At 49.1% G+C, this 21,031-nt stretch overlaps 1 protein-coding gene across 1 annotated transcript in view; it reads right to left on the bottom strand.

Moving 5' to 3' along the window:
• URB1 (URB1 ribosome biogenesis homolog) overlaps positions 1-21,031 on the bottom strand; it is a 76,032-nt gene that overhangs the window by 8,779 nt on the left and 46,222 nt on the right. Inside the window, exons 25-33 of the mRNA XM_052636357.1 lie at positions 18,217-18,275; positions 16,510-16,703; positions 15,108-15,218; positions 14,626-14,689; positions 12,569-12,740; positions 12,084-12,186; positions 3,184-3,344; positions 2,635-2,746; positions 715-821 (exon numbers count right to left, since the gene is read on the bottom strand). Of these exons, the coding sequence (XP_052492317.1) occupies positions 715-821; positions 2,635-2,746; positions 3,184-3,344; positions 12,084-12,186; positions 12,569-12,740; positions 14,626-14,689; positions 15,108-15,218; positions 16,510-16,703; positions 18,217-18,275 (1,083 nt within the window). The remainder of the gene's footprint in view (positions 1-714; positions 822-2,634; positions 2,747-3,183; positions 3,345-12,083; positions 12,187-12,568; positions 12,741-14,625; positions 14,690-15,107; positions 15,219-16,509; positions 16,704-18,216; positions 18,276-21,031) is intronic.

The raw sequence follows: 21,031 nt of genomic DNA, 5'->3' as shown, positions 1-21,031 counted from the left end.
TAAAAGCACATCAGTAGTCAACCCTGTGATTCGCCCAGAAAATAACTGTGAAGAGGCTGTGACTCGAGGCCTCTAGAGTCTGTGAGATCTGAGGAGTCACCCCAGAATCACGGTGTGGACTGGGAAGCATTTTCACAGGCAGGCCCGCCTGCCCCCCACCCGACCCCCACACTCCACCCCAGCCTGCGCTCTGCAGCCGACAAGTCTCCGCAGGGATGAGTTGGTGCAGTGGCTGAGCATCCCACTCAGGAGACTGGGAGCCCTGCAGACCTCAGGGCAGAGTGGCCCGCCTGCCCCCCACCTGACCCCCACACTCCACCCCAGCCTGCGCTCTGCAGCCAACAAGTCTCCACAGGGATGAGTTGGTGCAGTGGCTGAGCATCCCACTCAGGAGACTGGGAGCCCTGCAGACCTCAGGGCAGAGTGGCCCGCCTGCCCCCCACCCGACCCCCACACTCCACCCCAGCCTGCGCTCTGCAGCCGACAAGTCTCTGCAGGGATGAGTTGGCGCAGTGGCTGAGCATCCCACTCAGGAGACTGGGAGCCCCACGGACCTCAGGGCAGAGTGGCCCGCCTGCCCCCCACCCGACCCCCACACTCCACCCCAGCCTGCGCTCTGCAGCCGACAAGTCTCTGCAGGGATGAGTTGGCGCAGTGGCTGAGCATCCCACTCAGGAGACTGGGAGCCCCGCAGACCTCAGGGCAGGGTGCTACCTCGAAGTCCGAGCTGTAGAAGAACTGGTAGAAGCCTGGAACTTTGCTCATGTTCAGGTACTCGTGGGACAGCAGGAACCTGTTGATCTTCATGTACATACACTCCTCTGTGAACACAAGCAGGCTGTCACTCAAAGGGAAAGTGAAGTCGCTCGGTCATGTCCGACTCTTCGCGACCCCATGGACTGTAGCCTACCAGGCTCCTCCATCCATGGGATTTTCCAGGCAAAAGTACTGGAGTGGGTTGCCATTTCCTTCTCCAGGGGATCTTTCCAACCCAGGGATCAAACCCAGGTCTCCTGCATTGCAGACAGATGCTTTACCGTCTGAGCCACCAGGGAAGCCTGTCTGTCACTCAGGATGATGCCAAAAGGACACTCCATGACCAGGTGGAGTCGGGGAGTGGGGTCCTGGTGGGGGGGGAATCAGACAGAAATCCCTGCCCCCAAGGGGCTTTCTAATTCTCATCCAGGTGATCAGTTCTCAAGAATTAAAATACAGTAAGACACCTTAGGTCTACATGGCATAAGGGCTTCTCTCACGGCTCAGGAACTGCTTGGGGATGTCCAGTCCTTTGCTGGTACCACTCCCTCCGAGGCATCAGCCGAAGCTCCAATCAGCTGGTGGGCAGAGTGCGGGCTGCCACACCGAATACCAGCACATCGGCCTCCCACTGAGGGAGCTTCCACAGCAAAGGGGGCTCAGACCTGCCCTGGGTCACTTGGCTCTGGGATGAGACAGGGCCGACACCTCCTCCCCTGGTCTCACCCTTGGACTGTCATCTTGCATTTATCCAAAGCACCTGCAGCCTCACAGCCCATCCAACACCGCTGTCCTGAGCCCCCACACTGACATGAGGTCTGATGTGGGACAGCTCACCAGAGGGGCACAGACTGGACGGGAGGCCAAGACTATCGCTCGTGACCTAGGCTAGGATATTTTCTCTGAAGAGCCTGTTTCTTTAGAGTCTAAATGGCTAATTACCTTCTTCCCTCCAATAATTTCTAAGGTTAAAAAAAAAAAGTAATAAAAATGATACAGGAGCAGATGAAAATCAGATCTGAATTCCAATAGCAACTTGACTGCAGACTAATTGCCAGGCCTTGGACAAACTATTTGGGATCCCAGGTGGCGCTAGTGGTAAAGAATCCACCTGCCAATGCAGGAGACCTAAGAGATGCGGGTTCAATCCCTGGGTCAGGAAGATGTCCTGGAGGAGGAAATGGCAACCCACTCCAGTATTCTTGCCTAGAGAATCCCATGGACAGAGGAGCCTGGCGGGCTACAGTCCATAGGGTCACAAAGGGACAGACATAACTGAAGCGAGTTAACCTTGCGGTTAACCTTCGGCTGGAAGGCTGTCTCCTTGTCTGAAAACAACCAGGTTACCTGCAGAGCCCTGTGGTCCCTAACGACATCAACATTCTGTAACTTTTCACTAGTGACAAAAAGAAAAGTTCCCATGATAGACTGACTCGTGCTCAGACCACCCCAACAGTAGGCGGCTGTGAGGACCAAGTGGAGCCATGTTCTGCGCCCTGGTGACGCGGGCACAGGGACCCACAGGCCGCTTGTCGTCCCGCTGGTGAGCTGTGCTGACGCTGACACCCGAGCTTGGAGTGCGGCTGCCAGCACCGACGGGGCCTCTGCGTCAGGCCCCCTCCAAGCACATCGGTGACTCCCTCAACAGGCCCTCTGGTGGAGCTGTGATCTGCCTTTCCTGCAGCTTTACACGCCTGCAGGCAGATAGGAACGCACACTTGTCCCGCATCATACTCACACACACTCTCCTGCACCTTGCACTTGTGACCCTCACACACATGCTGTGGACTGGTTATGCCAGTGGGATTAACGCCACCAAATGGGCTCGCTCAGCCTCAGAATTTCCACCTTGCCCCTACCCGATTCTAGCAGTGGTACCTGGTTTCAAAATCTGCAAGGCTGCCTTGGCAATGAAGAGAGCCAGGGTGAAGGTGAGTCTCATGTTCTTGGTTCGGATCCCGTTCCGGACCACGTCCAACAGGTACAGTACCTTAAAAGCAGGAAAAAGGGCGGGGTTGGGGGAAATTTTGCAGAACAGTTGTGACCAGCCTTGTCTCCTGCGGCCTAATCCATGGCTTTACAGGGTGGCCTGCTCCTCACATCCAGGGGCTCACACCCCCCACCACCACCTCAGAGCACAGCTTCTGAGGCTCTGTGTGTCGTGGGTGACAGCTGCTGTAACCTGAGTTCAGATCAAGGAACCAGTCGACAGAAAAGAGCACTGCTCTGCCCTCCATGACACAAGAAGAGTTCTTGTAAGGGGAGACCTCTGTCTACCACCCAGGGCTGAGGACCCAAGATGACCTGTGGCATCTCCCCCCGCCCTGCCAGGAGGAGACAAGACTTTGGTTCTGTATCAGAGTCTCTGGGCAACGCCTCTGAGTTCTTCAGGAAATCTACCCACCAGGCCCCCTCAGCCCCGCTCACCTGGGGCTGCTCCCGGAAGCGTGCCCCCTCCAGCTGCGAGTAGTAGGCCGCCAGCGCCGCGTAGGCTGCGGCGCGCATGTGTGGGTCGTAGCTGCTGAGGGCCGCGACAGTCAGGCCCAGAGCATTTGAATCCACGAATTTTCTACAATCCACCACAAATTCTGAGGGAGATAAAACACAGCGTTGACTACACATACACACACACACACACACACACACACACACACACACACTGATTCCAACAATCCGCCACAAATTCTGAGAGATAAAACACAGCGTTAACTACACACACACACACACACACACTGATTCCATGACACGCGTGCAACACAGAGTTCCATTTCCTTTTGCAGTTTACCATCATCAGCAACATGTGTGCGTGCCAGACACAGACATGCAAGCCCCCCCGCCTCCTGCTCCCTCAGGTTCTGCTGCGGCTCTCTAAAAGACTGTCCCCTCCCGCAGCAACGATCACACGCCTTCAGTCTCTGAGACACTTGTAAATCCCAATGAGGTCTTCTTCATCACTTCTCACAAATACCCAAGGAGTCGGAGAACATCAGAGAGGTTCAGAGGTGTCAGAGGTGACATCGGGACCCACCACTGAGGTCCCAGCATGAATAAGCCTGAGGTTAGGGGGAAGCGACTCAGCAGGAAAAGCCAGCGTAGTCAGTCAGATGAGTGATCTTGGAATGTACTATCAATAAAAGATAAACCTATATATAGATATACACCACTGATAATATTTTCTACAAGTCAAACTCTTTATTCTTTTCTCTTCTCTCCCCAAAGTTTAAGACTTAAAAAGATAATGTCCACAGTTTAAACAAAAGAAAAAGCTAAAAATAAATCAAGAAGAAGAATGATAATAGCTACTTCTTAGTCCAAACAGCTATATAGACACATAACGGTCCTCAAATGGGTGGCTGTCCAAAAGTGTAGGAACCACAAGGTGGAGGACCTGTGGGTGTGCCTGCAGTCCTTGCCTTGGGGGTGACAGGGCTGAGTCACACCAGGGACGGGGACCCGCGCATCATGCAAGCTCTCTTCCTCCTCAGAAGCAGCAAGAGCTCCTGGAAGCCGCTTAGGCGCGGGTCCCTTCCCCTTTCTCAGCTCTCACACCATATCGCAGAAGGACCAGCATTTCCACTTCCAGCCAGGAGAGAGACTGGAAAGAGACTCATCTGTCCAACTGGAAAAACAACTGAAGGCATGAACTAAGGATTTTCAAGACATTGGACATGGAGCAACAGAGGACGGTGATCCCTGAAGATGGGAAACCAGGTGACCCTCCGATTGTTCCAGCTACACACCTGGAGAGTTCCCAGGCCGTGCACAGCAGGGCAAGCCGAGGCAGAGCCCAGGCAGCTCTGAGTTGAGGGGGCCTGGGAGGCCAAGTGGCCGGAGTTCATGAGGCCGAGCCCGAGAGGAGTGCCCCACTGAGAGGATGCCCGTAGGCAAGAGCACATGAGCAAGCCACGCCAGGCTGGGAAAGAACCACCCAGAGGGCTGAGCAGCGACAACCCCAGGCTCCCACCGGCCAGGGCCAAGTCCCCACAGCACCCAGGGACAAGGCAGCGGGCTCAGGCCATGTCACCTCACTTGTGCGGCAAAGGTCCTTCCAGACTAAATGTTGCTCTGGTCCCACCTAACAGAGCTTATGAGCAACACTGGAAAGGATCAAACCATTTCTAAGAAACTTGAATGTGTACTAGAACAAAGCTGAACAACATTTCACAAGAATACCAAAAATACCCAGCCCCAAAGAAGGTAAAACTCACAATTTCTGGCTTCCAATAAAAATTGCCAGACAGTCAAACAAGCAGGAACATGGCCCATTGTGAAGAGAAAAACTTACTATTTGGAAATGGCTTCTAAATGACACAGATAACAGAATTAGTAGACAAAGACATTTATAAAGTTAGCAGCACTGAATTCTTCATGCTCAGGAAACTAGAGGATGGACTTCCCTGGTGGTTCAGTGGTAAAGAATCTGCCTGTTGATGCAGGAGACGCGGGTTCGATCCCTGGCCTGGGAAAATCCCACTTGCCTTGGAGCAGCTAAGTCTGTGGGCCACAACCACTGAGCCTATGCTCTAGAGCCCGGGAACTACAACTACTGAGCCTGCACGCCACAACTAGAGAAAAGGCCGCGTAGCCATGAAGACCCAGCACAGCTAAAAATATATGAATAAATAAAAAGAAGCTACAGGAAAGACGGGGTGTGTTAAGTAGAGACATGGAAGATACGAAAATCCTAGTCAAGCTTCTCGAGATAAAAATTTTAAATTTCTGCAATGAAAAATGCACTGGATGAATTGTTGACAATGTAAACTGGTGCAGGCACTAAGAAGAACAGAATGGAGGTTTCTTTAAAAAATTAAAAATAGAGCTAACATATGATTCAGTAATCCCACTCCTGGGCATATACCTGCAGACAACCATAACTGGAAAAGATACATGCACCCTAATGTTCACTGCAGCACTACTCACAGTAACTAAGAGCACTACTCACAGTAACTAAGACATGGAAGCGACCTAAATGCCCCCCAACAGCAGAATGCATAAAGAAGATGGGGTACATTTACACAATGGCATATTACTCAGCCATAAAAAAGCACAAAATGCCACTTGCAGCGACACGGAGATGAATTTAGAGATTATCATACTAACCGAAGTAAGCCTGAGAGAGAGAAATAACATATGGCATTGCCTATACGTGGACTCTTTAAAAAAAGAAAATGACCTTCTTTATGGTTACCAAATGACCAGGTAGGAGAAATAAATTAGGAGTATGGAATTTACATACATGCACTACTATATAAGAGGGAAAAAAGGCCTACCTTATAGCCCAAAGAACTATACTCAATATTTTGTAATAACCTATAAGGGAAAAGAATAGATGTATTTTTGTATAACTGAATCATTTTGCTGTATACCTGAGGCTAACACCACACTGTAAATTAACTATACTTCAACAAAACAAACAAACAAGAAAAATGTACTAGATAAGCTGATCAGAAGATTAGACACTGCAGAAAAAAAGATCTGTGAACTTGAAGACACAACAGAATTTAACCAAACTGAAACACAGAGAAACACAGAGAGAAAAAAGAATTCTAAAAACATGAGCATCTGTGGGACAATTTCAAGCAGGCTAATATATGTGGAAGTGGAGTCCCTGAAAATGAAGAAATAATGGCCAAAACTCTTCCAAATTAGAAAAACTACAAACCTACAGGGCCAAGACAGTAAAAAAAATGAATAAATAAAATTATACTCAAGTTTATCATAATCAAATTGCTTGAAACCAATGGTTAAAAAAATCTTAAAAGTGGTCTCAAAACATAGAGAGGAGCAAAGATAGGAACGGCAGCAGATTTCCTGTTAGAAACGATGCAATCTAGAATCGAGGCGCCAACATCTTTAACATACGATAAGAAAAAACCCTGTCAACCTAGAACTTTACACCCCATGAAAGTCTTTCAGAAGTTAAGACGTTTTAAAAGCTAAAAGAATGGATCACCAACAGCCATGAACTTTAAGAATTAAAAGAAGTGTTTTGGGAAGAAGGCAAATGATAGAAGATGGAAATTAAAGAATGAAGAGAACACGAAGTGATAACTATGGGATAAACATAAAATATTTAAATCCCTTTAAAAGGTAATTGACAGCTTGAAGCAAAAATAACCACATATTGTGAAGTCTTTAACTTATGGATGGAAAATTTATGATAGTTATAGCATGAAAGCTAGGAGAGGAGAGAGAGATACTAGTCTAAGGTGCTTCTACTATCCATGAAGTAGTATAATGTCACTTGCAGGTAAACCACAATACATCGAATATATATTTAATAAACCCTAAAGCAACACACATACACACACACACACACGTACATACACTCACAAGCACACAAACTAATTACTGCTAAAAGTCAATAAATAAACTGGAATCAGATCAATAATCAACATTAAATGGTATATACATTCCAATTAAAAAGCATCACTTCATGGCAAATAGATGGGGGGAAAAAATGGAAACAGTGACAGACTTTATTTTTTGGGGCCCCCAAATCACTGTGGATGGTGACTGCAGCCTTGAAATTAAAAGACATGACTGAGACGGAATAACAGTAACATGGTCAGACTAGATGAAAACACAAAACCCAGTGTCTGCTGTCTACAAGAAACCACTTTTAATCTCAAGATGCAGATTTGAAGTAAAAGGTGGGAGCGGCGATCATTTTGAAATGTACAGAAACATCAAATCATTCTGTTATGCACCAGGAACTAATAATGCTGTAGGTCAACTATAGTTGAACACGTGTACACCCGTGGCGGATTCATGTTGATGTATGGCAAAACCAATACAGTACTGTAAAGTAAAATAAATTTAAAAAAAAGAAAAGAAAGAAAAACAACAAACAAACAAACCCAGAGGAAAAGAGATCAGATTTGTGGCTACCAGACGCAAGGGATAGGAGGGAAAAGTGATGAAGGGAGTCAAAACATACAAACTCCCAATTATAAAATAAATAAGTGCTAGGGATATAATGCACAACACAATAAATTTAATTAACACTATTGTATGCTATCTATGAAAGTTGGTGAGAGAGTAAATGCTGAGTTCTCAGCACAATGAAAACATTTTTAATATTTCTTTAATTTTATTGTATATGAGGTGTTGGATGCTCACTCAGCTGACTGCCGTAATCATTTCATCCTGTGTGTTAAGCCAAATCACTATGTTGAATACCTTAAATTTATACAGTGCTGATGTCAATTATATCTCAGTAAAACTGGAAGGAAAACAAAGTAAAAGGAAAAAGAATAATTAGAAGACTCTTCTGCTCTAACAGCTTACACACTAACTTTTCTCATTTCTAACAAGTGACTACTTCTGATGGGGGGGGGAGATTTTCAAAAGCTTTACAAAGCATCAAACTGAGGGATAAAATTATACTACTTTGGGGAAGATGAGATATATTCAAGATACACCTACATACCTACTGATACATAACATAATATAAACACATAAATAGAATAAGTTTGGGAGAGAGAACATTCTAAACATTTAATATTACTCACTAAAAATAGTGAGTATTTAGCAGTAATCACGGACACTTTAAAGACAAAAGGATTTTTCATACGTCCATGAGAAAAAGTCAATTTCATGTTCTGTGGGATCTGCTATTCTCTGGAAGTCTTGGCTTTGTAAAACGTATGGAAAAGAGCTGTCCCTTGAGAGTTGAAAACATAAAAGGTGATCAAAAACCAGAAATACCAGTCGTTTTGTTTAAGAGCCTCAAAAACAGCAATTTCCCCTGGTGACAACAAATACGTCCTGGCTTAACCAGGACAATTATCAAGGATTGAAATGCAAAGCAGTTCATGTTTTAAGGGGTTCAGTGGCAGCACAGAGGTGCTGTCAGAGCCTCAGGAGCTTTCCTCACACCTCCTCTCACACCCTTTCCTAGAGGCGGCCTGGCCAGGAAGGCGCATCCCAGGGAGGGTCCATTGAGGCCCCGTCCAGGGCCCTAGAGAGAACCGCACAGGCGCCTCTCTGTTCTGTGAAACAGCGACTGAAGGGCTCGGCCTGGTTCTCCCGAGGACAGGCATTTGCTGTGCGAGCATTTGTCACTGCCATTGCAAAAGGCTGGCCCTGCTTCTCAGCCAAGGACTCAAAGGAGAGAAGCAAGGTTACGGAAACAGGTTCCCACTTTCAGCAAAGGGTTGACATACAGCGCTGAGACTGGTTCTCTCAAGCCTGGCCACGACACCAAAAACCAATCACACACCCGATTTAGGATTAAAAGGACCCCGGTGCCACCTCGGGAAACAGAAACATGCGTGAAAAACTTCTGCCACACACGGCATGGATGAGCCTCACAAATACAATGTGGGTAAATGGGGCTTCTACAGAAGAAAAGAGAGTGTTAAATGTCATTTGAATAAACTTCAAGCATAGGACACTGGCCCCTACTGAGGGGGAAGGGGTACTGGCCAGCAAGGGGCCTGGGGGGCTGCGGACTATGTTCCTTGATCTGACTGGGGGTTTCACCCAACTCACAGATACATAATATGACCTGTATGGGTTTCTATACATCACACTTCAATAAAAGTTTATTTAAAACATTGTTCATGGTCACTTATCCACCAGGGCAAAAGTTAATGCAATAGTAACTTTAAAAAAATAACAATATGAAAAAAAGATTGATGGCTTAATGCAACCACAATAAGCCTTTGGCCATTATAAATGCTGTTCACAGACTTCTGTTTTATTCAACTTGTCCCCTTACGGCTAGTTTTCCGCTCCTGATGAATTCGTATGCTTCCCTTTATCAGATGATAAAAATTTGTTTAAAATATTCTGCTTCCATTTTTCTGTTGTGGTTGTTCTGGATTATAAGCAAGTAGCCCAAAGCAAAATTTAATGACCTAGTTTTTCTTGGTGTGCTGGTTTCGCATTTCTATTCGCCTATTTCTACAGTTTTTAAAATATTCTACTTTAATGTGAATGATCGTAGTGTAACCAGTATTTTAAGCTAGCGCAAATCCTTTCTGGTAGACATGCTCTGCAAATGTTATAACAATAAAATGTAAAATGGGCTGTATTTCCCTAACTTGAAAAAGCCATTTACTAGTTGCCTCTCTCCACAAAAGGCCTTTCAGATCCTGTCCTTCCCCTACCCTCCTTTGCCCCGAAAGGGCAATATTCAAGATCCTGAGAACAACAGTCCTGATTTTACTACTTCTCTATTAAAGTGTTTTCTAAGCCTCTGCCTTGCCTCCTAAATGCTCTGTTGAAAGGCAGGGCAACAGACTAAATGACTTGCAGTAATTCACTGGAGTTGCATCACATTTTTAGACTGTGGACAATCTATTTTCATATTTGATGAGAAACAGACTTAGCCAGCACAGCCAAGGCATGGGGGAATCAAAGAGTGCAGTAGACGCGGCTCCCCCAGTTGCTGGTAATCCACCGCTGGCCATCATCACCACTTGACACTCGCTCTTGCTCTCTTGCCAAAGACTCAGCTCAGCCACAGAACCCGGTGTCCAAGGCAAGGGTCTGCTCTAAGGGTACAGCCCTCTCACTCTTCTGAGAGGAACTGAGGGGTAGCGGTGGAGGATCAGCAAATCTGGTCACAAGGAGCAACATTTTGAGTATAGAAAGATGTCAGGTTTAGAGAAATCCCCAGTGGTCCAGTGGTTACAGACTCAGAGCTTTCACTGCGTGGGCCCAGGGTTCAAACCCTAGGTGGGGAACTAAGATCCCACAAGCTGCATGGCAGGGGGGAAAAAGGATATCAAATTTAAAAAAGGAGAACACAAGAGTGATCAGCGAGGCTTGGTCTCCCAGGGCACCTAATCTACGCGGCCATGGCAACCAGGAGGTAGACATCAGGGACCCTCTCAGGCAGCACACTGACTGGTCCCCACGATGCATCAGAGGGAGCCTAACACAGCAGATGGATGGGGGTCCCGCTTGGGGCCACGTGACGAGCGGTAACGACCACTCCTGCCCTCCCAGCCAGGAAGTGTCAGTGCAGGGGAGCCAGGACTCCCCTGGCTGGTGGTCAGTGGGAGAAGGGATGAGGAGAGATGGTGGACTGACAAAGGGGGGGCTGGATCAGAACATCCGCAGGCAAACCGCAAACATCTGTGGCTGGACCTACACTCCACACCTTACACAGAAATTAACTCAAAAGAGGCCACAGACTTAAATGTAAAGGCTACAATGATGAAACTTTCAGAAATAAACATGGGAGAAATTCTTTGGGACGGAGGGATGGGAAAAGAGTTCTTAAGAATTGACACCAAAAGCTTGACCCATAAAAGGGAAAACTGATAAACTGGACTTCATCAAAACTGAAGACTTCTGCTCTTTGAAGAAGGGTGTTAAGAAGGTGAAAAGATAAGCTTACACACTGGGAGAAAATATTTGCAAACCACATATCAAACAAAGGACTCATACCTACAATATATAAAGAATCCTCAAAACCCAACAGTAGAAACAAATAAAACCCATCAGAATAAATGGGCAAAAGACATGAATTGACATTTCGCCAAAAAAGATAACAGATGGCAAGTAAGTCACAAGATGTTCAACATTATTAGCTATTAGGAAAATGCAATACACACCATCCTGAGACAGCATTACACACCAACTGTTGACAAATGGCCCACACCAACAGACCCGGCCAGCCTGGGAATCAGACCCCAGTCTTCACCAGTGTGCACCTGGACAGGTTTCTGTTCTCTCTCTCTCCCCGACCCATTCACCCGTGAAGATTCCCACCCTCAGGGTAGCAGACACAAAAGGCCGTTTCAAAAATATACTTAAACCAAGAGAAAGCCAACCTTAGCAGGCTCTCACTCATCGTCAAAGACAAAATCTCTCATTTCAGTGAGAACTCAGAAAAGGCTCTTGCCATTACAATTAGGAAAACATCAAAGACAGACCCAGATTTTTAAATTATAATTAAGAAAAACAACAACTGTGTATTCAAAACATTAACTGTTACTTTGCTGAAAATCGCTGGAAAGAAAAGGTGAGAAAGCAGTTGAAGATCCTTCAAGAATTATTTTCAAGATTAAGGTCCTAATCTGGTAATTATGCAGGATTCCCAGGTGGCACAACAGTATAAGAATTTGCTGGCCAGTGAGGGAGACACAGGAGACGCAGGTTCAATCCCTGGATCAGGAAGATCCCCTGGAGGAGGAAATGGCAACCCACTCGTCTTCTTGCCTGGGGAATCCCATGGACAGAGGAGCCTGGCGGGTTACAGCCGACGGGGTTGCAAAGAATCAGACACGACTGGGCAACTAAGCACACACGCGCTGGTGATTACGGTAAAAATTATGATCCCTCCCCCACCTCTGGAAGATTGCAGTTACCTGGCCGGGTCAGTTCACTGAAGAGATGAAGGAGGAAACAGGGGTCATAAAGGTCCCCGAGATCCACCGCACTCTGGTCTCTAAATATCGGCTCCTGTGCGTCCTGAAACAGCCCGAGACAGAGACATGCACCTCAGCCTCGTAAATGTGAGAGCATGCGGATGTTTGCCCACTATCACTTAGAGTCCAAGTTATTTTGAATATTCAAGTGCACTAAAAAAAATGTTTCTTATATAGAAAACAAACAGGGCTTGTACATGAAATGATACCTTTGATATTTGCTCTGTGGAAAGAAGTTATAAATGAAGTTAAGGGTGGCCAGTGCTGACAACTGATGAAGATGGCTGATGGGTATGGGTTCTGTCTCTATACCTTTGCAAATGGTTCCAGTTTTACTTATAAAAAATGAACAAATCACAAGCAAAACAGCACTCATATTTTACAGTGGCTAAAGCCGGATGGCTCCGCCCCAGGGGCCCCCGCACCTCGGGGGGCAGCAGCCTCCGGTTCTGGGGGAAGTGGAGGATGGTCTTCATCATGCGGTCGCGATCCAGCAGGCGAAGGATGTCCCCGACGCTCGGCTGCTGCCATAGCGACTTGCCCAGGCTCCGGCACGTCTTCTGATGCTCCACAGCCGCTGGGCCCCACAGCAGTACCCTAGAGCCGGCGGTCACAGAGGTGATGATGGTGATGGTGGAGACCACTGTAGGCAGCTTTGTTGGGCAGCTGACATGCCAGGTGTAAGATGTTCTATCCCCATCATAACATAGGGGGAGTGGGGGTGATGGAGAGGTTGACGACGATAAGGGTGGGGATGACACTGTTGGGGATGACGGAGGCCAACGCTTGTGGAGGGGCTACAATGTGCCAGGCCCTCGTCTAAGTCTGTGTATTAATCCACTTAATCCGCACAAGAATCCCGTAAGTGACAGTTGCTCAGTCATGTTCGACTCTGTGCAACCCCATGGACTATACTGTCCATGGAATTCTCTAGGCCAGAATACTGGAGTGGGTAGCCATATCCCTTCTCCAGGGGGTCTTCCCAACCAGGGATCGAACCAGGTCTCCTGCCTTGCAGGTGGACTCTTTACCAACTGAGCTATGAGGGGGGCCCAAGAATCCCATGAGGTTGGCACTATTATCCGTATTGGGGGAAAAGAGACACAGAAGATCTGGGAAGTTGGTCAGCTGGTCCCCTGCCCAGCTGGTAAGTGGCAGAGCACGAATTCAAATCTGGAGAGTCCAGGTTGGACATAGCGGCAGAATCCTGGCAGTTCGATGATGCTCTACTTATATAAACCCTTCCCCATTCCCACACAGCCGTGAGCAGACCAGGTGCGCTCACATAGCCTGTGGGCCATCCCCACCTCTAGGGTCCCCCATCTCCACTTTTCACACCACCGGTTGTGACGGAAACTGCCCAGTGAGGTCACCTTGCCTTCCTCCTGGAAAGTGACCGAACCCATTTGCAGCCGGGGGCACCCTTGTGGACTTTGTGACCTGAGAGGAGTTTTCTGATGCTGAGGGGTGGCTGGGTAGACGGCTTGCTCGTCACCATGAGTGAAACTGCTCCTGTTTTCTCTCCTCTCCCTCACCTACCCAGGGGCTGTTTATTCCAGAAAGAATACAACTGATATAGCACCAACTGCAAGGCTAGCAAGAGGGTGAGGCTGTGGGGTAGTGGAGGAGAGAGAATGTTTGATTCACGACCTGGGTGCTCTGAAGATGCAGAAAAGGGTGTTTGTTGTTGTTGTTTGTTTTTTAAACTGTTTGTTGTCTTTTTTTGGGGGGGGGGGATGGGCAGTGGGGGCGGTTAATACATCTTTAATCTTCAAAAAAAAAGTATTCTAGAAGGGAAATATTTTCCCCCTTCCCTGAAGAGTTCTCCTGAACTATTTTTCTTGGCCCAGTCAGCTAACTTCCTGTCTCAGTACACAGAGCTCTTCCTTTGTACTGGGCAGACGCTGGGGTGCTGGTCTCAAACTAAGGAGACGAGACCAGGGCAGCGAAAGAGGACCTCAGATGCTGCCTACGAACAGCCCCAGGCCCTGGGGAGCTGGGCTCAAAGCTGCACTGGCCAAGGAGCAAGCAGCGCCTGGGAACCCAGGAGAGACAGACAGACACAGAGAGAAAGACTGACAGAAAAGAGACAGATACCGCACACGTGCGCACACACAGACGGGGAGGAGAGTGGAATAAACACCCAGCCAGCACGCCCCACTCCTTCCCCACACCCATACCCAAGTCCCTCCCACCTAAAGGCTAGCACGAAGCGAAAAGTGTTCAGGAAAATCAGCTAGACGACCCCTAAGTCGGGAGGGAGACACACACACACGATCGGCCAGCGGGGCGCCCAGCGCACACAGGCCCGGCCGTCAGGGGCCGTCCTCATGGGCAGAGGGCAGAGCAGGCCCGCTGGCACTGCAGAGCGAGTGGAGGAGCCCCCCTGCGTGCGTTTACCCCCCGAGGCCGGCCCGGGTGTGTAGCGCCCTGTGCAGGGCCTTCAGGGTCTGCTGCTTGAAATCGCCAGCCCGGCACCCACCTGAAGCTGACGAGGCTGTGGTTGTTCTGTTCGTAGGCCCGGAGGAGAAGTAAGATCTTCTGGTCTGAAGTCAGTTGAGGGTCAGTTTAGAAAGCCTCCTGATGGCTCCCCTCGAGGCCTCCCATATACTTCTGGCAACAGCGGCCAGTGCCCATACCCCGAAGCCACACACCCTGGTCACTGCGGCCCCAGGTCACAGCACTCGGTCCCCACACTCCTGGGTCCCACCACTCGATCCCGACACTCTCCTGAGTCACAGCACCCTGTCCCACGTTCCTGGGTCCCACCCCTTGATCCCGACACTCTCCTGAGTCACAGCACCCTGTCCCACACCCCCAGGTCCCACCCCCTGGTCCCTACTCTCTCCTGAGTCACAGCACCCTGTCCCACACCCCCAGGCCCCACCTCCTGTTCCCACTCTCTCCTGAGCCACAGCGCCCTGTCCCACACCCCCAGGCCCCACCCCCCATCCCCACACTCACCCAGGATGCTGAGTGAGGCACCATAGGCCCCAAGGAGCACCGCAAAGTGGCTGCTTGCACAGACAGAGGGGCACAGCTGCACCACCACCGCCATCAGTTCCACCAGCGCTTCTGGAAGAAAACACCACGGAGCTGCCCAGCAGTGCAGGGCTGCACAGGCGCAGACTCCCAGCCGAGGAGGAAGTGCTTCTGGGAACAGAAATGCTTGAGATACCCTTCTCTGGATAACACTGGGCTGAGAACCACACCTCGTCCTGCCCCACATTTTTGTTTTTTCCAATAAAAGATTCTTGACAACCATCTCCCTCCCTGGGTCTTTGGTACCAGCCTGTCCTCAGTCTCCTCCCAAGCTTTGAGCCAACAGATTAAAAAACCCAAACCTTGTTCTCCATGATTATGTTACCAAAATCTCTAGTATTTCTCCTCTTGCTGGAAAAGGGGGAGCGCCTTTTGACGTTTTTCTACTGACTACACTAGGAACTTGGTAATGGTTCTCTCCAATTCAGCAGTTTATGACAATTGGCTCTGCAGTGATCTCTCACACTTAGGACATGTCAACTTGTCTCTAAACAACAGGGTGTGACTTCCGGAGAGCAGGACCCGTCAGACCTCTGCTGTCTCCCATAGCCTTCACCATGCAAAGTAGGCACTCAGTGAACTGGAGAGGAAGGAGCCAAAGCCGGGGCTGTAAGAGGCCCTGGCGGGGACCCAGCAACGGGGACCTTTGAACCCTTCGCCCTTGATCAATGTTTCAGTCACCACATTAAGACATCTCACACAGCTGAACAATTTCTCCCAGGTCAGACACCCCCTCCTAACTTTCCGTAACTCCCAGGTTGTAACACTCACTCATGATATGGGAGAAGGCCTTAAACCTGACTCCTGTAAGCCAGAATAGGCTCTAAGAAGAGGTGTGTGTTTGCTATGTGACCGGAAGCCAGAGGAAGCAAGTCTAGAGCTTGAATCTGATAGAAATGCTCAGATTATCGTTGTTGTTTAGCTGCTCAGTCCTGTCCGACTCTGTGCGACCTTGTGGCCTGTAGCCTGCCAGGATCCCCTGTCCATGGGCTTTTCCAGGCAAGAACACTGGAGTGGGCTGCCAGTCCCTTCTCCAGGGCATCTTCCTCCCGCACTGGCAGGCGGATTCGTCACCGCTGACCACCCGGGGAAGCCTTCCATGGGATCTTCCCAGTCCAGGGATCGAACCTGTGTCTCCTGCATTGGCACGTGGGTCTTTCATCACTGAGCCACCCCGGAAGCCCATGTGAGATGTTCGGATACTGCTTGGGGAACGCTTCCCCAGCTCTGGGAACACGTGGGTGCTAAGCTCCCGTGCACAGTCAGTTTGATGGAATCGGAAAGAAACTGTGTGTCTGGAGTGGGGCATGGGGTGAGGAGGCACCTCTCACGGGGCTGTCTGCGGGCTCCTCCTCTGCAACCCTCAGCAGGGTGGGCAGGAACAGGGAGTGCTGGGTGAGCATCATGTGGACCACCGGGAGCTGGATGAGCTGCGAGCACGCGGCGCTTTCTGGGAGATACAACAGCTGCGTGGCGGCACGGAGGGCTTCCAAAAACGCGCGGTCCTGATACCGAAACCTAGGAGGCAAGAACCAAAGGGGAAACGGCGTCACAAACAATAAGAAAACATTTTTTTTTTTCCTCAGCATTATATTAAGGAGATCATCCCGCGATGACCTCAAAGGAGATCACCTTTGAGGTCAAAGGTGAGAATTCTAGAGCACACAGTCATTCACCATCACCCCGACTACCCTTCGCACACGCACACCGAACCGGCACGCGTCACAGGGAGCACTTCTGAAAGCAAGGGCAGGACGGACCTTGCTCCCCTTCTTGACAGTGCACACGCCCAGTGAACTTCCTGCTTAGCTGAAATGCCAGGAGGCAGCGTGCATAAAGACGACCCTCAGCCCACCTATCGGGGCAGCCTCCTTCCTTCCTTTCAGCTCCTCAGAATGCCCCTCTAACGGCTCAGAAGTTCTCATCTTAAATCCCTTCAGAGCCAGTGAAGGAAATGATAGCATCACGCTTTGGGAAAGAAGGTTTTGGTCACATGTGAACATTGTTAAGAAGCACTGGGTACTCCGCGAGCATTCTAGAAACACAAAGTAACCGAAGACTCAAAGAAATGTCGCCAGGTCACGAAGGCAAGCCTCGGTTACCATCACCCTCTGACCTGCCTTCACTTATCTCCTGCTTAGTGTTTCTCCGTTTCAGATCGACGGATATAATTAGGGAAATGAAAATTAGAGCCACAACGAGACACTGTTTCATGACTACCTGAGTGCCAAAAAGAAAGTCTGACGGCATGAACTGCTGGTGAGGATGTGAGGACAAAATGAGCTTCCACTCTGTGTTACGACAAGAAAATCTTGGGGAACAAATGGAAAAATCTAGTAAAACTGAAGCTGTGCCCACAGTAAGAGCCAGCGAGTGCCCCCTTGCCCAGAAAAATCCGGCACGCGGGCACAAGGAGCCATGAGACATTCACTGTCAGGATGGGAGGGAGGCGGGAAGGAGAGAGGGGAGGCTCCGTCCCTCAGCAAGGGGACCAGCTGAATGAATGGGGCACAGTCAGAAGACAGAATGCCCCCGGGCAGCGGGAAGGAACGACCGGGATCATCTCCATGTACCAACGAGGGTCTCAACAACGGTCACCCGAAAACTTCTGAGTGCACCAAAGGGACGGTAAACTGATACATCTGTGTACAATGTCAAACACAAAAAACACTGCTCCATGGCAGAGTCAACCTCAGGACGACACTTGGACGAGGGAGGGAAGAGAGTCCATGAGGACAGAGAAAGCTGTCAGTCTTTATTAGATCTGGGTGCCACTATATGACTCTCTGCACACCTCTGGCTTTTAAACAAATACTTGGTTGCTCAAAGGCTGCTTCTCTCACCCTCGTTAGAAGCACATGCGTAACGTGGGGCAGGGAGCTTCCCTCCCCAGCGCTGCCGTCTCCTCCGCCCCAAAGGGGAGCAGCACCAGCTCCACCACCTCCTTCATGCAAAAACAGCTCCGAGCCCGCCCCCAGCAAAGATGCTCACTGCCTTACTCAGCTGCACCAAGAAAACAAATTCAACTTACTTGAGTCCGGTCTTCACAAATTTCTGCCAATCACCAGGGTCAACTTCCTTAAGTGAATTCTAGGAATAAAGTAAGTGAGAAATATGTGTAGAATATCTGAATTAACTTAAAATAGAGGACATGGGATTTAAACTACAGCCCTTCGGTAAGTATAGAATACAGTTACTGAAGCAATTCACAAAAGCAAGCAGTCCTTTCTTCCTTTGATTTTTAAAAATTCTTATTTCCACTAGCACTTCTGTCATTTTGTTAGATACCTTTGGTCACCAGTGACCGAAAGGAAATTCTCGAACAGTCCTGTAATTTCCCCTTTGTCCACCACTCCGAACAGAACTGACTGATTCGCAACACACACACACACAGGTGTAGCCACATGTGGCTGCTTAAACACAAGAGTGAACATCCACCCAGGGCAAGACCACTGCGCCCTAACAGGCCCGTCAGAGGCCCACAGCCCCCGCCGTGGAGACAGTCTCCAAACACGCTCCGTTACATCACATCACAAGAGTGGCTGCTCTGGTGGGGAGGGGACAGACCAGGAAAACCACGAGAGAGCTTTCTGGAATGATGAAAACCTTGGGGAGGACTCTGGGGCATAGGGGTGTGTACTTGCCAACGATACACTACACACTTATGATCCTATATTGCACAACACGGAAGTCACACTTCGATTACAAGCAAAGGTCAATGAGGATGCTATTGATAGTGGGGTGGCTGTGCATGTGTTGGGGTGGGGGCACCCAGGAACTCTACTTCCTGCTCAATGGTGCTGTGAACCTAAACCTGCTCTAAAAATTTTAGTCTGTTAAAAAGGAGGGAAGGGGGACAGCAAAGTCAGGGAAGGAGGGAGGCATGCCCCAAGAACACAAATCTCTACAGAGGCACAGCCCCACACCCCCGCCTCCCCAGCTCGGCTCCTCCCAGGTCTCGGGGGTGCTCCTCCTCTCCCCTAGCTCTGCTATGTGGGGTTCCTGTGTGTCGTAAGTTCGCAGTCCTGTAACACAACGCAGTAAGTCTGAAATTCAGGTTATAAACTCCAACACTCTGGCCACCTGATGTGAAGAGCTAACTCATTGGAAAAGACCCTGATGCTGGGAAAGATTGAAGGCGGGAGAAGAAGGGGACGACAGAGGATGAGATGGTTGAATGGCATCACTGACTCAATGGACATGGGTTTGGGTGAACTCCGGGAGCTGGTGATGGACAAGGAGGCCTGGCGTGCTGCAGTCCATGGGATCGCAAAGAGTCGGACACAACTGAACTGAATTGAACTGAAAGTCTTTTAACAGAAGTGCTCAGGCACTGCAGCTTGATCTATAACCTATGAACATATTTATCACACTTAAAACCTTCCAGCTGGGGCTCTTCTCCTGAGGATTCCGTTTTAAGTCTTGGGTTCAGCGGTGACACACCAGTCAAAGGCTCTACTTTTAACACAACTTTACACCATTCAGTTCAGTTGCTCAGTCATGCCCGATTCTCTGTGACCCCATGGACTGCAGCATGCCAGGCCTCCCTGTCCATCACCAACTCCCGGAGCTTGCTCAAACTCATGTCCATTGCGTTGGTGATGCCATCCAACCAGCTCATCCTCTGTCATCCCCTTCTCCTCCTGCCTTCAATCTTTCCCAGCATCAGGGTCTTTTCCAATGAGCCAGTTCTTCACATCAGGTGGCCGAAGTATTGAAGTTTCACTTCAGCCTCAGTCCTTCCAATGAATATTCAGGACTGATTTCCCTTAGGATGGACTGGTTGGATTTCCTTGCAGTCCAAGGGACTCTCGAGAATCTTATCCAACACTACTGTTCAAAAGCATCAATTCTTCGGTGCTCAGCTTTCTTTATAGTCCAACTCTCACATCCATGCATGACTACTGGGAAAACCATAGCTTTGACTAGACGGACCTTTGTTTACACCATGGGTTGAGGAAAACCTCACACGTTAGCCTTCGGGATGTTAATTATTTCTGTGCAAAAATGTAACACTAAAAATAACAGAGAGTGAAGGCCTGAAACAGCTAAATAGTTCCAAATTTTATGAAAACTCTAAACTCACAAAACCAGGAAGCTTACTGAACCCAAAGCACTGAAAACCTGAAGAAAATGACACTAAGGCACGTCGTCATCACATTGTTTAAGACATGTAAGAGAAAAAAAATCCTCGAAGAAGCTGCGGGGAAACACTGTCATGTACAGTGAAATAGAGATAATAAGGAGAGATCTCTGGATGTCCCTGATAGTCCAGTGGATAAGAATCCGCCTGCCACTGCAGGGATCACGGGATCGAGCCCTGGTCTGGGGAGACACCTGTGCTGCCAGGCCTGTGCACCGCAGCAACTGAGCGTGCAAATCGAGACTTCTGAGCCCTCGTGCCCTCGAGCCCACGCTCTGCAACAAGAGAAACCCCTGCAGCGAGAAGCTTGTGACCGGTGAGTAGAGGGCAGCTCCCACTCCCTGCTACTGCAGAAAAAACCCGTGTGCAGCAGCCAAGATCCAGTGCAGCCAAGAAATCATTAACTTTCTAAAATGAGAGGCTTCCTGTCAGAAATAAAGCACACCAGAAAACAGTAAAGCAGCACCTTTAAAATACCTGAAGAAAATTTAAAACTGCCTAACTCACTCTGAGGCCACGATTGTGCTGGGTCGCTCAGTCATGTCCAACTCTTTGCGATCCCATGGACTGTAGCCTGCCAGGCTCCTCTGTCCATGGGATTCTCCAGGCAAGGGTACTGGGGTGGGGTGCCATGCCCTCCTCCAGGGGCTCTTCCCAACCCAGGGACTCAACCCAGGTCTCCCACATTGCAAGCCGCTATTAC

The sequence above is a fragment of the Budorcas taxicolor genome, chromosome 1, assembly GCF_023091745.1.
Source record: "Budorcas taxicolor isolate Tak-1 chromosome 1, Takin1.1, whole genome shotgun sequence".
Lineage (NCBI taxonomy): Eukaryota > Metazoa > Chordata > Mammalia > Artiodactyla > Bovidae > Budorcas > Budorcas taxicolor.
This window is presented reverse-complemented; position numbering and strand designations above follow the sequence as displayed.